This window comes from Polyergus mexicanus, unplaced genomic scaffold, assembly GCF_030449975.1.
Source record: "Polyergus mexicanus isolate NDT 795.1 unplaced genomic scaffold, iyPolMexi1.0 SCAF_4, whole genome shotgun sequence".
NCBI classification, from domain to species: domain Eukaryota; kingdom Metazoa; phylum Arthropoda; class Insecta; order Hymenoptera; family Formicidae; genus Polyergus; species Polyergus mexicanus.
This window is the reverse complement of record NW_027223324.1, coordinates 671322-692226: the sequence shown is the minus strand read 5'-3', so window position 1 is coordinate 692226 and position 20905 is coordinate 671322. Positions and strand designations below refer to the sequence as shown.

At 36.9% G+C, this 20905-nt stretch overlaps 1 protein-coding gene across 2 annotated transcripts in view; it reads left to right on the top strand.

Annotated features, from left to right (window-relative positions):
• Window positions 1-4214: 4214 nt before the first annotated feature.
• Window positions 4215-20905, top strand: part of Rau (RA domain-containing protein rau) — a 30229-nt gene continuing 13538 nt past the window's right edge. The window contains exons 1-2 of one of the 2 annotated variants that reach the window (XM_070294613.1): window positions 4215-4631; window positions 5940-6160. In XM_070294613.1, the coding sequence (XP_070150714.1) occupies window positions 5957-6160 (204 nt within the window). In that variant the 5' untranslated portion in view covers window positions 4215-4631; window positions 5940-5956. Of the gene's footprint in view, window positions 4632-5519; window positions 5539-5939; window positions 6161-20905 lie in introns of those variants that run through there. The other variant, XM_070294614.1, reaches the window with a different exon arrangement.

Genomic DNA, 20905 nt, shown 5'->3' with positions numbered 1-20905 from the left:
TCCGCTGTTGCTGCATCGAAATTTACAGTTACAGTAATTCCATCTTTTCTCTTCCGGTATGTTTATTTTCCTCCGTGAGACGTTTCATTCGCAACTTTCTATATCGCCGAAATTGATGGCCCCAGAAGGTGGAAATTATTTTTCAGGCGGTAACACTCGGTTACGTCCATCTTCGGTTTCGGCGAACCGAGGAACAACAGGTTCGTCTCGCAAGGTAAAGATACATGTCCCTTTTCGTTGTCCCCCTCGCCTCGTGCACGCATACACGCAAATCAGCGTGTGCAGGTGCATGATAGATGCACGCTGGAAAGAATCGCGCGTACACAGAGGAGGAGCCTCGCCTGTGGGAAAGTAACGCTACACCATGGGATCCACCGGACTGGACCGCGCGTCGTGGGCTCAACTAAAGTCTCATAGTATCCTGTGCATACTATAGTCCGTCATGCTCGTCGCTGCTCGGTATACACGGTTAAACTGACCACCATGGTTCCGAATACTCCCCTCGCACTTCCTCTTCCCTGTCATTGAGACCGAGTGGGGTGAATTGACTTTGTAATTTGCATATGGGTGGACGCGTCGATTTCTCTATCATCGGTCGATTAAATTCTCGTAAATTAAAATTCGTTAAATAATCACATGCAATGGTACAATCAAAGACGGCAGGTGCTGCGAAAATTCTATGACAAAAATTACAATCATGAAACGAATCAGCGTTATCAAAAGAATGTTTCGCTCGTATATTTTTTATTATTTTCAAATCTAAATGATGTAACGCGGATAAATTGCATAGCATTATCAGCGAGTACCAATAAGCAGGTTCCATAGGCTAAACTGGTAAACTGCTAAGCACTTAACGATAATCCTATGTAATTTATTTAACTTTGTTACATCACACGTTGAAAATGATGAAAGATGTGATTGTAGCGTTTCACTGAAACATCGTTGCCAATGATTACACTTTCGGAGTCCATCCTACTTTAACGATAATCATTTAATTTATATACGCAATAATCATTTAATTTAATCTTGAATTTACGTAGAAACATTATTATATGCTGAAACTATAAATTTGAAAAGATTGAACGTTAAAAGCAAATATAATTGAAAAATGATCAAATATAATTGATTAATAGGTTTTGGAATATTTAAAGATTCAAGTAATTTATGTTTTAGAAAATGTCAATATCCAAAAGATTTTTATTTTTCTATTATTATAGATTTTTACTTCGTCTGATTAATTGATAATTTCAATATTATCGTGCAATATATTGTATAATACAAATGTCACATGATAAAAAATATTCCATCATATAATAAGATGATCGGCAATGAAAATTATTCGACACAAAAGCGACTTGGTGCGATAGATCAAGGTTCGTAAGGTACATATCTTTCGCGCGATAAATCCGTGCTGACATTACGAGAACCAACATATATATGTGCACACACGTTTCGCATTGTCGGTCGTGCACGCGTGCACTTGCGAGACTTATCTGCCGGTTGCAGCTGCATTGGCGGTACGGGCGGCGATCTAGCTTGGCGCGGTTAATTGAATTTTCTCCTCGAGATCGTCGCGGACGAAGTTAGAGCCGATGGTGGAAGGACCTTTCACAGTGAGGTCCCTTGTGTTTGCGACAAAAGGCACGCGTGTTGCATGACCGTATCGCGATAGTACGCGTGGCTGCAGCCGTGGAACTCTCTCTCTCTCTCTCTCTCTCTCTCTCTCTCTGTCTCATGCCGGCTTGAGACCAAAGTCATTCGCGCTTCTTACAAACAGATCGCCGTTAGACGCGAGTAATGTTTTTCTACGAGTCGCGGTTCTCGACCCCGGTAGAGTCGATGGAAAAAATTCGAGGAATTGAGCGCGATGTGCGTCCTCGAAAAAGCTGCCAAACAATCAACGGATACGAGATGTGCGACAGAAAAATCAATAAACTCTAATTAAATCTCTCTACTTTCGTATTATCTTTATGACTCTCAAATCCCAATAATTACGAAACGATTGGAGAAAGTTTAATTCATTACACGAAAATTGAATAGGTATATTTTAGACGATTCTCCCAATTTCAATCCAAATTACAACGCACCGGAGTATTATTTTCAAAGACATCCCTTATTTTCGACACGCCCACGCATCCAAGATTGGCCTCGAATTACATGCGTCGACCACCCTACATTGTACTTGGCTGCACCGTAAATGCCACCCAAGTGCCTAAATCGCGAGCTCCTCTCCTTTCGAAACCTACACCTTCCCGAATACCTGCGGTATGATCGGCAAGTGCTCCTTTCAGATGGCTCTATTATAAATCACTTCAAAGGCCCACCGTCGGAAAGTGCAACGCGATTGCAACATTGATTGTGGAAAATTCTATCGTGAGACGTAACACACCGGAAGATTTATTTCTTCTTCCGATACGAAAATAAGCACGATTGCATCTAGATTGACGTAAATGCAAATGCAAACTTCAATCTAGATGGCGGAGTATAATAGGTCGCTATAAATATAAAGCGCGCTTTCCACGAAATGACGAATTTTCTCAGCCGCGGGTCATTGTTTTTTCCGACGAGCGCATGTATCGCGCGATGTAACGAGTTTATTAAAAGGAAGCGCACACATATTACCATTCAGTGAATCAAGCAGACTCCCACGTACGTTTCTCGCTTTTCCCTTACCAAGACGTAAACCCCCCTCTTTCCTCGGCATGAACTCGACGCCCATGCAGACGGGCGATCACGTAGGACGCGCCTCTCGCGTTTTATTTCTTTTTCTTCTTTTTCTTTTCGAATGTAGCAGGTACAGGCGTGTATGTAAAATATCGTCGTGAGGAGGTAGGAACAAAGATTTGTTGACCGAGCACCAGTCAAAGAGATAAGCAGTCTCTCTCTCTAACTCCATGAATGGCCCGATCGCTTGAATATCAGCCAGTTGGCCTTGTCGCAGAATCTTAATTTTACCTTTGTACGATCAGCATAAGAAAACTAGCGATCAGATTTATGCTACGTGTGAGCGAGAAAGCAATATTTGATTCACTTTTACGGAATTTCTCGTCTCGCGATTGCAAATAAAAAGATTGGCAATGTTCTCGAGAAAAAAATGGTTGTAGACAGGTGAAAGACTCATATATGCGGCGGATGTTGCAATCGCGACATTCTAGAATCCGGTGATGATGATTATCTTAACGAGAACGCGCTACCGCCATCGCGTAATAGCTTCTTACACATGTCGCTCAGTTTCAAATCGGTGGAGTAATTTTTGCGCAAAATAACTAATAAAATTGCCGGACGTGCTTATGCGTAACGACTGAGGAGGGATCTGTCGGATTTTTTCCCCACGATGCGAGACTCGGCTGCGATATACGTGTAGCTCGCCTCTATCTTAACAATACAACGTGAAACTTGCTATGTGCATCACGTAATATCTGAATCCTAATTTATTTTTATAGGAACCATAAATAATGTAGAATCATAAAGCGCAGATCACACGCTTTCGATAATGCGAACGCTTTCTCCTAGAGTTTCATCTCCGCAAATTATTTCGCGTGATCGCAATTCGTGGTAATTTACATGTGTATGTATATAAAAATACAATACAATATAATATATAACGATACCTCGAAATATATTTAAAAAATTATCTAAAATATCTGTAATTGCATAATCTGGCTTATTGTATAAAAATCGTGTTCAAATCTTGTAGAAAAATTTCTAGAAAATTTATATTTTTCTCAATATCGTGTATCAATTTATATAGTACTTGAAAATAAATATATGAACATAAATGCATTAACATCTAAATGAGATTATAAAATTAAATAATATTTTGTTATACATATATTTAGATTATTGTAAAAATATTGCGATTTAAAATCTTGCATAAAAAGGATATTCAATTTACATCGTCATTCATCTTTCTTCTTCATATTCTGGATAGTTTTATATTCTCGCCGCGACAAGGAAGAGTCTCAGAGCTGAAAGTACCAGCCTGGACCTCCTCAGGAGCGACTGGTTCTGTGGACATACGCTCTTCTTCGTCGTCGTCGTGAACAACGCGAGTATCGTCGTCACCCCCGCAATTTCTCGACGCGCATACGGACACACGCGCATGTATACAGACACGCGGAATGCACAGAGGCTTACACAAACAAGAAGGTCGTTCTCTTTCCTCCACCTCATCCGTCCGTCAGCTTACTATGTTGGCTTACTCGTGCGTTCTCGCCAGTCGCGACAGAACGCTCGCCGAGCGCGCATCGCGGTGCATTCGGTGCATGTTTCAAGCAAATCGACTTCGAACTCGGTTCGAATTCTTCTCGAGGGAAGGAGGAGACTCGTCTCGTTACATACGACCATTTGACAAATAACGATGCGAGGACGTTTCGTGTGAAATGTATGCGATTTGCACGAAACTGAATGTCATCGCGCGAATGTCATGCGTGCCGGAAGTCTCTCCTCGAGACTGTGACTGGTGGTGAAATTCGTTGGTGTGTTGTGACTATCGCGTAAATTGCTCTCTAATCCAAGACGGTGAATTTCAGATTTTGATGTCGTATATTTGTCGATTTTGAATCTTCGTCGCGTGTCGACGCGGATTATTGCGAGTGCGCGGGTCGCCGAGCTGAGTAAATTTAATAAAAGTAAATATATAACGCATATAAACTCTAACAATATTTTTATTTGATATTTACAACAAATTATTTTACTTTTCCTCTCTTGTAAAATCACAAGTATATACAATATTACACATTCTTCTCTCTCTCTTTCCTCTCATGGTACTCGTATATCGATGTATCCTTCGGATGCACGTGACCGCAACATCGTTAATCTGTTAATGATGTATCCCGAAAAGTACTAATGTTTCCTCTCTTACAATTCTCTGCCTATACAATTGAAACATTGCATAGTGTACAATTATAATTTATCTGTAATATATGTTGGAAAATCGAATGGAAAAATTCAGCTTTTAGATTTTCGTTAAAAGCTTTGGAAAATTTATATTTTTACTACTTATTAACAGATTTTTGAAATCCTTGGAAGAATAAAAAAATAATCGATAATGTTATAACAATATTAATAACGTAGACAGAGGAAAACACGAACTGTTCCTTTAGAGATTCAGTTTTATCTCGTTGGTGGGAATGTATTCATATATTTTACATATGTGATCTGCGAGCTTCTGGTTTGCATCTGCGACGAGTTCTTCTACTATTTACAGTATTTACCTCTATGTAGGATTTTCCCCGCTTTCGAGAAGGTAGGCGTGCGCGAACGTCGGTTTGGAGATTGCAACCGTCTGGTTTTACTCCGACATGAAATTACACAGACGCGTTTAAAATGTAGCTACTGTCCGGTTTTTCTATGAGCGGGCTTCTCGGCACTTTCCACATTTGTTCAGCTTAGCAATCACAGTCGTTGGACACTACTTATCGAAAGGTCTCCTGACCAATTATAGTTTTTCTACGACCTCGTGAGAGGAGACGCACAAAGAGATTAATTGAAACGTTGTGCTACTATTGCTGCGACTTCCAGCAAACGCTGTTACGAGTACGTTACCGGAAATCCACACCGCAGTGAAACTCACAATTTCACTCGTGTTGTTCTCAATGCTCTTTAAAAGTAGTCCTAAATTTAAATTTGCAGTAGAGGCCGCGAAATTATTATTGTCACTGAGATCTTTTTACATTATGAATTTTCTACAGATCGGTCTCCGCTTGATCTTAATTTTATTTTTATTTTTAAAGAGATTTCTGCTCAATTTCAATATAAATCAACTGAGCATAATTATAAATAAAAAAGAAATGAAAATTATATCTCCGGATAAATTGATTCTTGACACATGAGAACAAATGATTGATCGATTTTATAGACAATTATAGTTATATGTTTTCCCGCAGTTCAATGTTTGTGATTTAATGCTAAATTATCCATGGAACCCCTGATTTCAGAAAAGAACAAAAAAGGAATGTTGAAACACGTGTCGGTCTCGCCGTGGAGAGGACGGGCGGACAGCGTGAGCCTCTCATCCAGCGGCGGCGCGAGTAGCTGCGGAAGCGGAAGTCCTACCCCCGGTCACACACCACCACCCTCGAGAGCGTCCTCATGCGCTTCCCTAGTACCCTTAAACGCTCTGTCGAGTTTCTCCCCGGCTGATACCGCGCCCCAACAGGTGAGTACTTTTGTGATTAGTTTCCCATACCCGCTTACGAAATTCGCTGTTTACGACAAACGCTTCCGCGAAATCGTTTATCCGGACACCGGAATAGGGGATTCCACTAGACTCCCAGCACTCTATGTATCATGAAGAAAATCATTTCCAAATTAATATATCCGCGACGAGTTCTTTATTCATTTTATTTAGCAATACATTATTGCTTGTGAGATACAGTTAGTTGATAAGTAAAGATTATTTAGAATTTTTTACATTTAATGGTCAACATATTTTAATTGATATATAATGTGATGTGTAATAATAAATGATATAGAGCTATTATTATGATAAAACGGGGGGAAGGGGTTTGCGTTGTCCGCGGGAGACAGTTAAGAATAACGCGGGAGAGAACAAAAAGTGGCGATGCTGCGTTTAATAAAGTCAAATAGAATAAAAAACGCTTTACAGAGGTTCGCCGCGTGACGTAAAGCGGTTTAGCAAGAACGAGAGTAACACGTTTCCCGAGCACTTATTAACAGCTGTACCATGTGTGTATCTGCATGAGGATGCCTGATGAATTCATCACCTATTTAATCCGTGATTATTCTTCTCGTTGTAATTAAAAAAATATCGTATTTTTATTTTAAGCTCCGATCAAAAAGAAGAGAACAATTATTATAAAAAATAATCGCGATTATATAAAATAATTAAGTTAATAATGATAGAACTTCTTTCAATTTTCTAACTGTAAAATATCGTAACAAATTGTTTTATTGCAAATTTATTTAAGATCGTAATAAATAATGTTATCGAAGTAATAAGTGTTTGTGCGAGATAAATATTTCAGATATTTATGACTTTTACGACTGGGATCAGTTTTAATGATGACCGTATAATTTCTCATGGCTTCTAAAGTCTGCTTCTATAGTGTAACTGCACGACGCGCTATGCGGTTTCGCGTCCCTTTTTGCGCGGACAGAAACATGATTCTCTCGAGGGCTTTCGTCCCAGGATGGCATTTAGGCAGGACATATTTTTCTTTGCCATCTGCACAGAGCGTAGCGAACACATGCTTACTGCCATTCAAAATCTTGTTTTTTTTTTTTTTTTTTTTTTTTTCTTAAAAATACTGGGCATTCTTGAAAATGATTTATGACTACTTTGAATTGATTTCTTTTTTTGCAAAATAACGATTTCGGAGTATAATAACAAATTTGAAGAAACAGAATGATGTTTTAAAAATTATATATATATATATATGTGTGTGTGTGTATGTGATCGTTAGAAAAAAATTTTATGGATATATTTGAAGATAGAGTAACGCAATCGATTGCAAGCGGCAAATTGCAAGAATTTTCTAAAGTGAATAAGTGTTTTTTTGCAAATTCGCACGCCTGATTACGATCAGGGTCGGTATATTTAAAAATGTTATTGCACCCGCGCAAACGTCACTATCCTCATTTCCACTTGAGCTCTAGATATTATATTCGTGCGATTCTCCTCGATGACTACACGGCGAAGAGTTTTCATTGTATTTGTGCTTGTCTGACCTGATTCGCACGCGGGTTGCAAAGGTCGTCGCAAAATGTATAATTGCTTCCGTTAGCCCGTCCGAGATATATTGGTAATGCGCATTTTCACAAGATCATACATTATAAAGATATTTTCGTAATTAATGGAGTATGCAAAACAGACATCATTTAATAAATACACATTTTGATTATAATTACAATGATTCTATTCAATCTAAAGAGTATTGTAGGCAATGTTGAATACAATTTTACGATCGCATTGTTTGAGAATAAATTTTTAATCACGTCATATATTAATGCTGCGGTTAAATTTTGAAAGTATCTTCATCGCTATAAGAAGTAGCGTCTTTTTATGCATAAATAATAGGAAGCAGCGACGGGACCCCTGTTTTTAAAGCACAAGATACAAGTAGTGCCGCAGTTTTTTGTCGATGAAACCGAGGATTCTCTGGTGAGAACCTCGCATACTGAGATGTCACACATATTGCAATCGTTTTCACAATACGCAGTGAAAAACTAAATGTGCCGCGGTAACCATGACGGATCCACTTAATCCCGCTCGTTGCCGATCTACGCAGACTTTTTTATTGCTCATTCAGAATTAAGCGGTATATTTTCAAAGGAGCTTTGGATCAATTACCGACTCGCGCGTGAGCTTCATATTTTTCGCAATTAATACTGAAATACTAGATATGTGAGAGACGAGCTACTTTAAAAAAAATTGTACATTTTATATCTTTTTTTCAATGCTTTTTTGTACTACTTAATTTTTTTATATTTTTTGATATTAATATGATATCAGAAAAATGATTGAATATATTACATTAAAACAATGAGCTGTGTAACAGATCAAGTCTTCTCGTTACGCCTTTCGTCCCAGACCTGTCCTGACCCTTGCAATATCCGACGCGCGGTAGGCCGTGTTTCCGGTTTCTTTACAATTCTACAATGCTCCGTTGGTCGAATCCGATAAACCACATTTTGTTATCCCAGTTAAATGTCAAGTTTCCATCTATCAAATTTTATATACATACATACATACATACATATATATATATATATATATATATATATATATTTGTTGCAATATTGCCATGAGTTTTTTATTATCACTTATGTTTTTTATTATCAGCTTTGCTTTTGTCATATATTTATTTAATATTTGTATAATTTTGCTATATTTTCTCTCTGATTAATTTTTTTTATACAATAAATAAGACTTGTATATTGTGTGTGAAGATGACAATCGGAAATGACGAAATTATCATTGACGCGACGTATACGATCGTGTTGGATTTCGAAAACGTTCATTGTCCTGCGATTCCCTCGGAGCAGAAACATTTCTCGCATCGGTGACTTGAGGAAGGTCAAATTCACGACATAACAGACCTTTCTGATTCACATGGAGATTTTCGTGATTCAAGGACATGTGATTGCGAATTTTACTACATATCATTGGCACATATCATTTGATTATAATACTTATTTAAAACCAACAAAAATGTACCCATTTATAAAAATAGCGACCAGAAATTTTAATAATTTTTTTGTTTAGTCTGTTTATTCGTCTATATTTGGATTAATGTTGCAATAATAATAATAATCTTTAATAATATATGTAATCGCGCTGTCTAAGACACGCAATTATACATATATTTATTTGAAAATTATTGATCATTATTTTGCCATTCGTATAATCAAATTAATGTCATCTTCTCAGTATTCAAGTATGCATGCGTGATCACGCATGTAAAATACGTGTTAGAATTAGAACGTTCATTTAGCACGCCAATGTAGATTCACGGCTGACATTGCCTGTTTTCGTCTTGCTCCGGTTCCTTTATTCATGGAAGGCAGGATGGAAAGAGCACACAAAATAAATTGTGCGTTGCGTTAATTAATACGTGTCGCTTCACCCGCATGATGGCGCGACACGAGGAAGAGATAGGAAAGAAGCGGGCGCGAAGCAACGTCTTCGTCAAGGCTTTTCACCGTGGAAGAGATCCCGCATGATGACGAACGGCGGATACACAATAGCCTATAATCAGGATACAACTCATCCAAAGATCTTTGCCCATATCCAAGGATAGTTTCCTCATAACACGAAACGCGCGACTACAGATAGTACAATGGCCAAGGAAAAGACGCTCTTTCGAGTGGAAAATGACAAGTCCATTTATTCCATTATTTTACTTTGGTCCGATCGACGGGTTTATGGATCGCATATTCGGATACTTTCCATCGGCCGATCGGCTCGCCAATCCGATCCTGTTTCCACTTTTAATAACTATTTACGAAGCATCGAACGCGCAGTGTTCCTTCTGTTACGCCTAAGATAATTATAGATTATTATCCGCTTGCGTTCGGGGGAACGCAAGAGATGAACTCTTCTTCTCGGATGGATCGAAGGGAGGCTTGGGAGCCTTTACCAAATGGACGACCTTAAGCAAACACACTGCCGCCGTACGAAAACATTTCGGCCACGGTAAAAAGTAGAAACCACAGCCACCCCGTTTTTCATCATCGATGGTATGGAATTTTTCATCGTTGACGTAACCGAGATGACGCGCTCCGTAATCATTCCGGATCAAAATCGACCTCGTTTACACGTGAAAACACACGCTGCCGAAATGACACCGCGTGTGAAAGATCAAAACGTAATCAAAAAATGTAATTATTAAGGAACATATTGCAATTACCTCTTCTTCGAAAACATGAAAATATTATCGCGCATACGAAGTTTTTCGTATCGCAATCTCTTATCACAGACATTAGACAAAGAAGCGGATGAGTGTGTGCTAAGTTCAAGATTATAGCCGGAAGTGTGATATGTTAACTAGTAAGAACAATAGCTTAGTTGCAGTCATCGTGCACGTGATAAGGCAAATCGCATCGAATCCGGAAATGTCATTATTACTATTGAAACGATTTTCTTATAACACCGTTAACAGAAAAGGGTTTATATGAAAAATCTGATCTGTCACATACATATTTCAATGCATATGTGCCATATATAGTGTACATATATTAATATAAAAAATTATAAATAGACGAGTTATTAAAATATGAAATGACGTGTGAAGATTACGTCTATTATCATCTGATATCCATAAAAAATTTGGAATAATTATGGCTTCTTTAATGCAATGACGTTGTTTTGACAATTCATTTTCTCAAGTTGGCGATTTAATCTTCCGTGGACGCAACGCCCGCGTGAATACATCAATCGTTTCATTCATGTTTCGCGGCAGATATCTGTGAAAGAAGAAAAAGATCGCGCCGCGCTTGCACATCGTTTATCTTGTTCAGCACGTGAATCTCGTTCTATTCTTACGAGCAACGCGCCAATCACCAGTTTTCCTTCTTTATGTGTATGAAGACAATTCGTGGAAAAACGGACAAACGGTACCGATAAAACGAAGGAAAACCGCCGATACGCTTGAGACGCCAGCGCAGCAGATAAACGAAAAGAAACCGTTTTACGATTTTATTTATAGAAAGATCAATGTGTCTGGCTTATCGCAACGGTGGAGCCGGACTACAATTTCTATTAATTAATGACTACCGAAAATCTCACCGGATCTCTAAAAACAATTTTCACGTCCGCGATTGGACATTCTCTAAAATAAATTTAAAGGGATTAAAGCAGCTGTGATCCGTAAATTAAAAAAAAAATAAATAAATAAATAAAAATAAAACTAGCGAAAACAGCAATAGAAAAAAGCAGAATTTACTGTTAAAAACTGAAAATGTAGAATAGATATAAAAAAGTAAATAGTTTTATAAGCCATGGTTCATCAGATTTAATACATGAATGACATGTTGACAGTTGGAAACTAGCTAATTCTTCAGATGGAATTTTTCCACTCTGTGAAACTGATCCGACTTATCCGATAAAACGTTCTCGTCCTGCTCAATGCCACTGAATGATAATTTCTAATTGAAATGCTTGACCATTATCACACGGGAATGGCGTAACGCTACATCCGCGATTTAACACTCGAGTCGTCAGTGAACCGGAATTTGTTGCTTAACGCTCGAGATAATCGACGTATTACATAATATAACGCTTATGCATCTTCTAAATACGTTTCAACAATTGCATATGGTTTTACACGATCAAATTTGACACAGTCATCTTGAAATTGTATGCAATGTACGAAAATATCGATATGTTTCACTAACAGATGAATGACTCATCGTGTGATCTGTCACGGATGAAATCATCATGTCGTAGCAAACTCGATTTTGTAAGAAAAAATATATTGATGCGTGATTTGTATATTTAGATATAGAATTTTTTTATTTTAATTTTATCTTTGAATTATTTTAATGGATAAATAAAAGTTAAATAGTTAAATGAAGGGTTAATAAAAATTAATAAAAATAACAAGGAAATATACTTATATCTGCTTATCTCAAATATAAAATTTTAACAAGGGATTCTTGAGATTAATTAAGAGTTACGAATCGAAAGCGAGTGGATTTCATTCATGAGTATTATCGTAAGAATTCCTGAGCCGTGAATGTCTTTGGGGATCGGTCACGGGCTACTGGTGAAAGCGCTCGCGAAGCCGGCTTCTTGCGTACGCGAAAGTACTCATTCGCGAGTATACTCATTCACGCTCTACCGCGAATTATTATCTGGTTAAACTTGGACGATCCGAAAACGCAGTTTACGCGCCGTTAAAGTCGATGCTTTACCCACTCGTAAAATGAATAAAGCTTCCATAATATGCATGGAGAAGAAAAGCGATGGAAACGACTGAATCATAAATTACATAAGTGGGATATAAAGTTAAATTTCTAGATAAAGATTATAACTCTATAGAAAAGAGTAAAATTACATTTTATTAAATAATTTTATACTATTTATAGTGGACTATGTATTTTTTTTTATATTAGATTTATAAGGATATGAATAACACACACACACACACACACTTTACAGTCGTTATTTGTTAAGTGCTTTAGTGACTTTGAAATATTTTAATAATTTTTTTCTTATTTCTATATAATTCCGATAATAATTTAAACATCACATATGTGCATTGTTTCTTTTTTTAATATAAATATTAATAAAAATAACTAACATTTTTATATTGCTATTCAGATTATTAATATACAAAGAATTTCTATGTTAGAAGATTTATTAGTTTCAAGAATTAGTTGTTGTAATATAACATCAATAACCGGAGACGGATGCGGTGTGGGCAGGGGTGGGGGTGGGGGGGGGGAAGGGGCGGAAAGGGGAGACAATTCTTCGAAGAATGTTTCGAGCTGTAACGTGTCGGCGTCTCCAGTATTGCATATGATTACGTGCGAGCGCGTGGTAATGCAGTTACAATATATTATCAGCTATTTACCAATCAGGCGTGAAAGAGCTTTATGTCTACGAAGTATTCAATTGTATTATCACGTGGGACGAGAAATTGCATTCTGGGAATCTGCTTGAACGTCCTTGATTATTCATATGGGGAAAAAGAGATCGGAACCTATCGAAACCGTTATTATATATTTTTGGCATTTATGCAGAAATATGCGTCATATACTCAAAACTATTTTCGGAGCGAACCTTTTTTGTAGATGATTTAATACATTTCCCAATTTTCTAAATTTACTCTTGAAAGCTGAAGAAATATAAAACCTAAAAAAGTATTTAAAAAAATTAATCAGAAATTAAAATTTTAATTATTTCACAACACACATTACTCCCTTTCAATAAGATTATAATCATTTCTTAAATAGGTAATGCATTGCAAGTCGCATTATGCAACAATTCGTGAGTCAACCTCGTATCTGTGTCTTTGTTTCTATGATTACTGAGAATCCTTTCTTAATCGTTTTTTCTATTGAATGTACTTTCAACATCTGGCCAATCGACAATTGTGGTTCGAGTCCCCGGTGCAGATGGTCGAGTTTGTGTGTTGCTAAATAAGAAGGATTGTTACACTTAATATTCTTACGGTTCTGCCAGCCTTTATAGACCGTGCATAATAATGATTTAATATTGCGACAATACCTTATAAGCGGGAAGGTTTAGTACAAGGATTTTGGAGGAAGTAATTTCAGGAGTTAAAAGACATTTGTTCTATTTTTCACATTTGAAGTCCCCAAACTTCATCCTCAAATATTATATACATAATATATTACAGAATATCTAGTTTTCACTAATCCTATCATTATTGTTATAGCAATTAATACATAATACTAGCTTGGCAATGCTAAAGTTGAATTTACTTAATATTATTTTTCACGTTTTACATACATATATTTTATATACGTTTTTTTTTTCCATCAGTAATAACTAAATAATATATAATTTGTTACCTAAAAATTTTTGACATAAATTTCAGGCACATGCATTTGTCTTATTTATAACCAGAAATTGTGTTTTTAAAAGTCCGCGCGATTTTTCTCATAACGGTATATTTTTTTCTCGCAATATACAGAGAAAGAGAACACAACTGCGGACAGGTCCGTCGAAAGAAAAAATTACACAGTGCGACGGGATGCAAGAAGAGATGATTAATTCCTGCGGTCGCGAGGAAGTAATATGAGATCCCGGGATCGGATCCTCTCTCGGCTTCGGCCAAAAGCATAATGATGTGCGAACAGGTTTCCCTCGTCGTGACTCTGGGGAAGTTAGCGCCCGGGACGAGCGGACGTGTGCGTGCATCTCGGCCACGGCGTGAAACCGCAGAAGATCCTTTTTACACGATGCACGACGTAATGTCGCAATGAAAGCGAACAATTGTGAATGCCGAATTGTTGTATAGTCGGTCCATCGTGGAATCGCGTGAGGAGGCGATATCGATCGGCGTTGGCGGCGATCGACAAGGGCGCTAAATTTTATAATGGAAGAAATACGTCCGGTATTGTGTCTCTCTCGAGTTTCGCGCGACTTCTGCCACATCATCCTTTCAAGTCATTTATTTTGTTACAAATTCTTGTGCCCGAGTTGGCGGCATTTCTTTATTTCCCTACCCTATATCATGAATTAGAATCCATTAATACTCTGCGTTACTTATACGAGAGGAGATTTTTTTTTTTACATAGCACTTTTCATACAATACATACTTTCCAATACTTTGTCCTTTATTCCTTGCACGTGCACCTTAACTGGAAACCAGGTGGCGCAGAACTTTTTTATGTACTTATATAGTGTACTTTATATTCACATCTATATATCTGCATCAATACCGAATTACTCAATATATTTTGATGCAAATGCGAAAATCATACGAAAGCTGTTTCACCGGTGCCTTTTATCGATCATCTCTTCTCGCGTCACGAAAGCCACCGTACGAAAACACCCCGAGAAACGTAACTTTCTACTCGCAATAATTTAACGCAACCGAGCGACCGAGGGCAAACATGGTTATCATAGCGAGCGTTGATATCGCGTCGCGATATACATACCGCGGTCGGCGCGTCGGCGAACGAGAAAGGGGAATCGAATGAAGAAACTTACTACAACGAGCGGCGCAGGGAGGATGGGAGAGGGATGGTGCGCGTCGAAAGAAAGAGTGAATGGGAGCACTGTGTGCCAGATGGCTCGGTGGCGTCGGCGCATCTCGACGTCGTACCACGTTCTATACGCCGAGAGAGATCCGGTCCCATTGCTATTTCATAATCGGGAGGGATCCTCGATCGTATAATACGAGGAGGGACCACTGACGATAACTGTCATGCGATTGACCTCTGACAATCCACGGCGTTTTATGGACTCGCTCGGGTTTATCGCCATGAGATTTCTACGAAATCCGAGGGAGTCGAAAGCGTGGGCGTCGTTTATTCCTCGATGATGTAGAAAATATTCCGAAGTTATGGCGGATATGTCCTGAAGGACGATGAAGGAAACGACAGTGAGAATAATTCTTGTTCGAGCACTCAAATAGTTACCAGCGATAAAATATAAAGCTTATAGCCTAAATAATTTTTTAAAATTTATCTTAATAAAATATTTTTTATTCAAGCTCGGAAAAGATAGAAGAGAGGAGGTCTTCTTGTGCGATTAAATAATACATAAAAATAATTAAGTCCTTTAAATGTGAATTTAAATATAGCTGTAAAATATATCCTTTTGAACGATGTGCACGTCAATGATGAAGCTGAATAGGATGCAAATGGTTGATCCGGAGAACAGACCGGCTGTTCGATGTTCAAAAGATGACCGGATGAGACTCATACAAGGGTTTTGAGACAACCGGAAGTTTTGCGTGTCTCATACAAATATGATAGTACGCGAGTCCAAAGCGGATCAGCCGCTTTGGAAGAGGGAGAATCGATAACTATATAGATTCTCATCGAAGAGATAAGAGTATATACCTCCACATTTATAATATACAATTTTTTAATCAAACATTAAGAATAAATTAAAAGCTTTGTAGATTACATTTAAAAAAAGAAAAAAGAAAGAGAATAGCACGTTTCAAAAAGATCTAAAAGTATCACACACACAGACACACATACATCTCTCTAAATTAATCAATCATATTCTTAATTTATGTGGAATGATCCGTATTTAATTAAAACTCATATAATTTAATTTTTAATTTATGTAAATTATGTATGAGGCAAGTAATATCTCAAAAAATATAGTAATCTAAAAGATATAATTACAATTATAATAAAAAAAAACAATAAAGAAATAAGCTCTTTGATTATCTCTTGGGACAATTAAAGCGCCGATGCATTTAACGCGGCATTACACAGCGGCAGTGCATCAGACGCGATGACGGTCAGCGTATCGTGTCTCGTGCACACGTGCACGAGTCGGCTTTGTGCACGCATACGTGCGAGCCGGGTCGTTGAAACGCGTAAACGGTTGTAATAGACGACGCGGTAGCGTACGTGTTATGGCGTATTACGAGTTAAACAACGTAATGATAGCCACGGCGCCAGTACTACAATATCTGCGACTGCGGGATTCATATATCACGAGTCGGGAAAGATAAAGCATTCACGATATCTCGCGATATTAAAGAGAATAAAATTATTATAAATTGTAAATTTTGAGCAAGAATATGTATTGTATTATTTCTTCCTGAAATTAAGTCTCCCTTATATGAAAGATTTATTCAAACTTTTTTTTTATATATTCTGTAATATTTGTTGAGAATGTTTAATTCTCTTAATAATTTTAATGACAATTGTGTCGTTGAAAAACTCTAATATAAGTGGCATGTAAAGTGATATTTTAATTGTGGATATGGCGCCAATATCACTTGTTCCTTCTAATGGCTATGAATAGGACGTTTAAACATAATTAGTGTAATCTCGCGGACTTGTACGGGTGAATGAAAAGTGTGTTTGTTAAGCACATTGTGATCAATGAGAATTAAAATAATATGACTAATACGGCACCACAATGATGTCGTGCATCGTTCTTTTAAGATGTAACGGATGATGTAACACAGATTATATTTATCAAATTATACAGAGTGTATAATGAAATAATTTTAATCAATGAATTTAGTTGAATTATAAATTTAAAGGCTAATGCTTCTATCGACTTTGAATACATTATAAAACAGACTTTTATCATCCATTTAACATTCAGTGTTATAGAAGATTATTTTTTTAAAGTAATAATCTTATCACTCATGATTAGACATGCAGCGCTAATGATAACGATTTTATATATAAAAGAATAAACGATTTACTCAAGCGCGCAAAGCTTTTTTATCGTTATTGACGGATAAACTGCTTCAATTCCAAAGAGTTCCCCGATGATTTCACGACGAAAGAGTTAAAGCACGAACACGACACTTCCGGTGCAACGAACTCGTCGAACACTCTCAGCTCATTACGACACCAATATTAGTTTTACGGCGAACCTCTGGAAATAGTTCGGTAAGATATACGTCATCGAAGTCTCGCGCGGCGTTCGACAGCCTATACATAGACTCTATTGTTATAACTGCAGAAAAAGGAACGCATCGAGCACAGGTACATGTTGCACCTGCATTTTCCGAGCTCCCCAATGACGACAAAACAGATGCCACCGCGGAAAGTGATTATTTTCATGTTTACCAGTAAATATCTCGAATAGTTGTTTACGATTAAATAATAAATTTTTGATTTGCTTTAATTGCGTTTACCGAACTGAAGAGAAAAAGAGCATTGCCATCCAAGGTTAAATTTCTCGTGGTAAATTTCGTTCTTGCCGTACCGTACGACTTATTGACACTTGGTCAAGTGAAGTCAAGAGGACGGGTTAAATGAGACAGGGCGTTTCTCTGCTTGTTTATCTTCGACCTGCAAGAAATAATCGCAATGATTTTTTGTAATGATTTTTTGTTGAAAGGAAAGTACTTTCATTTACGTACGAATCGATATCTAAAACTTTTATTTAACAACAGGCTGTGTGTGTGTCTAAGTAATAACGATAATACGGTATTATTATTAAGTATTATTATTATTTTTTTTTTATTGTATAACTGAGATGTGGAACGAATTATTGCTGCCAAAATAATGATATATGTATCTCCTTGTATAAATTTCATGGCGTGCGGCTCTTCTGAGCGCGACGTTGCATTATTCATGATAACTTCAGTACCTTGACTCGCGATAAACCACCCTTGTCGGTGTTATCGTCGCCGGTTACGTCGCCGGTCAGGTGCGCGTTCAACGGAAGACCTGGTCGGTGCGTTGACTGGGAACAAGGGCAAATTGGGGCCGAGATACGAAGCATGGCGACGTGATTGTCGGGACGAAAAAGCCGAAGGAGTGCAGGACAAAGGAAAACGGCGGCCGTGATTGTACACGCGGATGCAAGACCCAAGTTTCCCTCGAGCTCTTTCGTGACTCCCGCGAATTATCTCGTGCGCCTGTATCACTGCAAAAATGATATATCGCGAGTAAATTATGTATGGGGGTTGAATATCGCTTCGATGTATATCATAAAAAAAAAATGACTTAAGTTTCTTTTTTTTCACTTTTCTTTGCAACTAGTTATGCATCCGTTTGTTGGTTTAACAGCAGCTTCTTTACATTTCGAGCAAGTATATCGTCGATAATATAAAAATAAAAAAAAATTTTCTTCATTTCAATTAATTTCAGGTATGCGTTTGTATTTTACAGAGCGTTGTAATATTTTATTGTATTACGGTATTTAATAGGATATCTTATAAAACGATAAAATATAGAAGATCGTTCATGTCAATCACAAACTCTATCATACTACTGCTACTTTATGTCTTCGATACTTAAGAGTGGGCGGAAAGCTTTAATGGATGTTTCGGCACGCGTGTCGCGTACGTGTCAGCCTATGTTATATTACTCCTGCTTTGTACACACATACACTTGAGAAGATATATTATCATTTAGCCGCGCGTCGGCGCCAAATGCAACAGAAAAACAGATCATCTCTCTAGGCTAGATTTATAAGCCGCATAGATAAATCAATGTCATAAAATGCGTATCAAATTCACAATGCTAGTTTGTGACGACTATCCTTTTCGTTCTCAAGTAAAATAAAGTTGAAAAATTTTTAATTTGCAATTTACATCAGAGAAAATGTTAGCAATACGATATTTACGATATAAAGAGTTTAACGAGAATTAATAATGAATTTATGTTATCGTACTTAAATATTTCTGATCACAGATTCTTTAAGTAGATGCACACGAAGAAATTTAATAATACGCTAACTTCCGCTCGTAAACTATGACTAATCATCTAAATCTAAATTTAAGCCATTCAATTGATTTATATAACTGAGTGAGCCTAATTCAATTTAAACGAAACTTATAGTTATATTGATTGAAGCCAAGCTTATGACTATATAACACATTTATTTTATACATACATACCTACATATATATAATTATATATATATATGTGTGTGTATAAATATAATTATATAAATATATTAATAAAAATGTTATAATTAAAATTAATAGTAATAATCTTATTTTTCGAAAGTGTTGTAGCAAAATTGTTCTTTTATAGAAATTTGTAATGCAAATTTTGATATAAAAAAAATCCAAGAACAGAATGTAAAGTATATTATTTCGACAGAGAGATTATCCAATTTTATAATAAACTAAACGACAAAAATGTATATTTGATGACGCGCATCAATTGGTCAAAGGTTAAATATAATATAAACTAGTACATAAGCTTCAAACAAGATATCACGCAATCTCCAATTACGCTTTAATTTGTCTTCCGCTCGGAAGGGCATTCGATGGGAGTTGCAAGATACGATAACTAGGCTTGTTTCCCTATTTCGAGAGATCTCTAGAGTGACACGCTCGATGAGATTAGAGCCGTATCTACGTCGGACCCCCCGGCACATAGGATGTTTTGTCGCTCTTCCACACTCTACGAACCGGATGCGAGCGTTCCACGCACGGCGACTGTGCGTCGCTAATAATCGCGCGCGTGTTGGTGGTAACGGGGGACTTAAAGTTGGTCGAGTTGTTCTCGTTTAAAACAATCAGCAGGAGAGGAAGGACCAATTATACGGACCTGTGACTGTCTGTCACCGACCTCCTGTGGACCCCTTAACATATCGCACCAGGTCACAAGTATAAGTAATCAAAACAACATATATGAAGATGTATATAAATAATTCGTTGTAATTAACAATTTATAATAATTAATTTTATTTCTTGAAAAAAAAATAAAAAAATATTGTTTGAACGATTAAAATAATCGTGGACCACTTTGTAATGTATACAAGCATAATGTTGAATAAGATAATAAAAATAAAAATATCAAAAATAAAATAAAATAAAAATATCAAAATAATTAATTATACTTTATAATTGTTTTAGAATAATATAATATAATATTAATTATATAATCTTTTGTAAATAATATTTTGAGATTTTTCTTTTCATTTTAGAGAATGATTATCCTTCCCCGCAAATTTTCGCAAGCAAATTAATTCTTAAAAACTACTTTCAATGGACTTTTGATGATACTCACAGTACACGTGAATATTTTTCCAGTTAATGAATACAATAACGGTAATTGCGGCACATTTTCTATTCTACTCATGTTAGATACAATTGAGTCAAAGAGCACATACACTATAAACGATCCTTTATCTAGCTCGCTAATTGTACGAACAATTCAGCTACGGGTAACTGCATCGAGTTCGCTTTAAATATCCGTTTCAGGAAAGTTGCTAGGTCGCTGGATTGTTGCATTAAGTGTATATAAAGCAACATTACATGTCCGCATAATTACTAAACCACTTGCAACATAGTATATT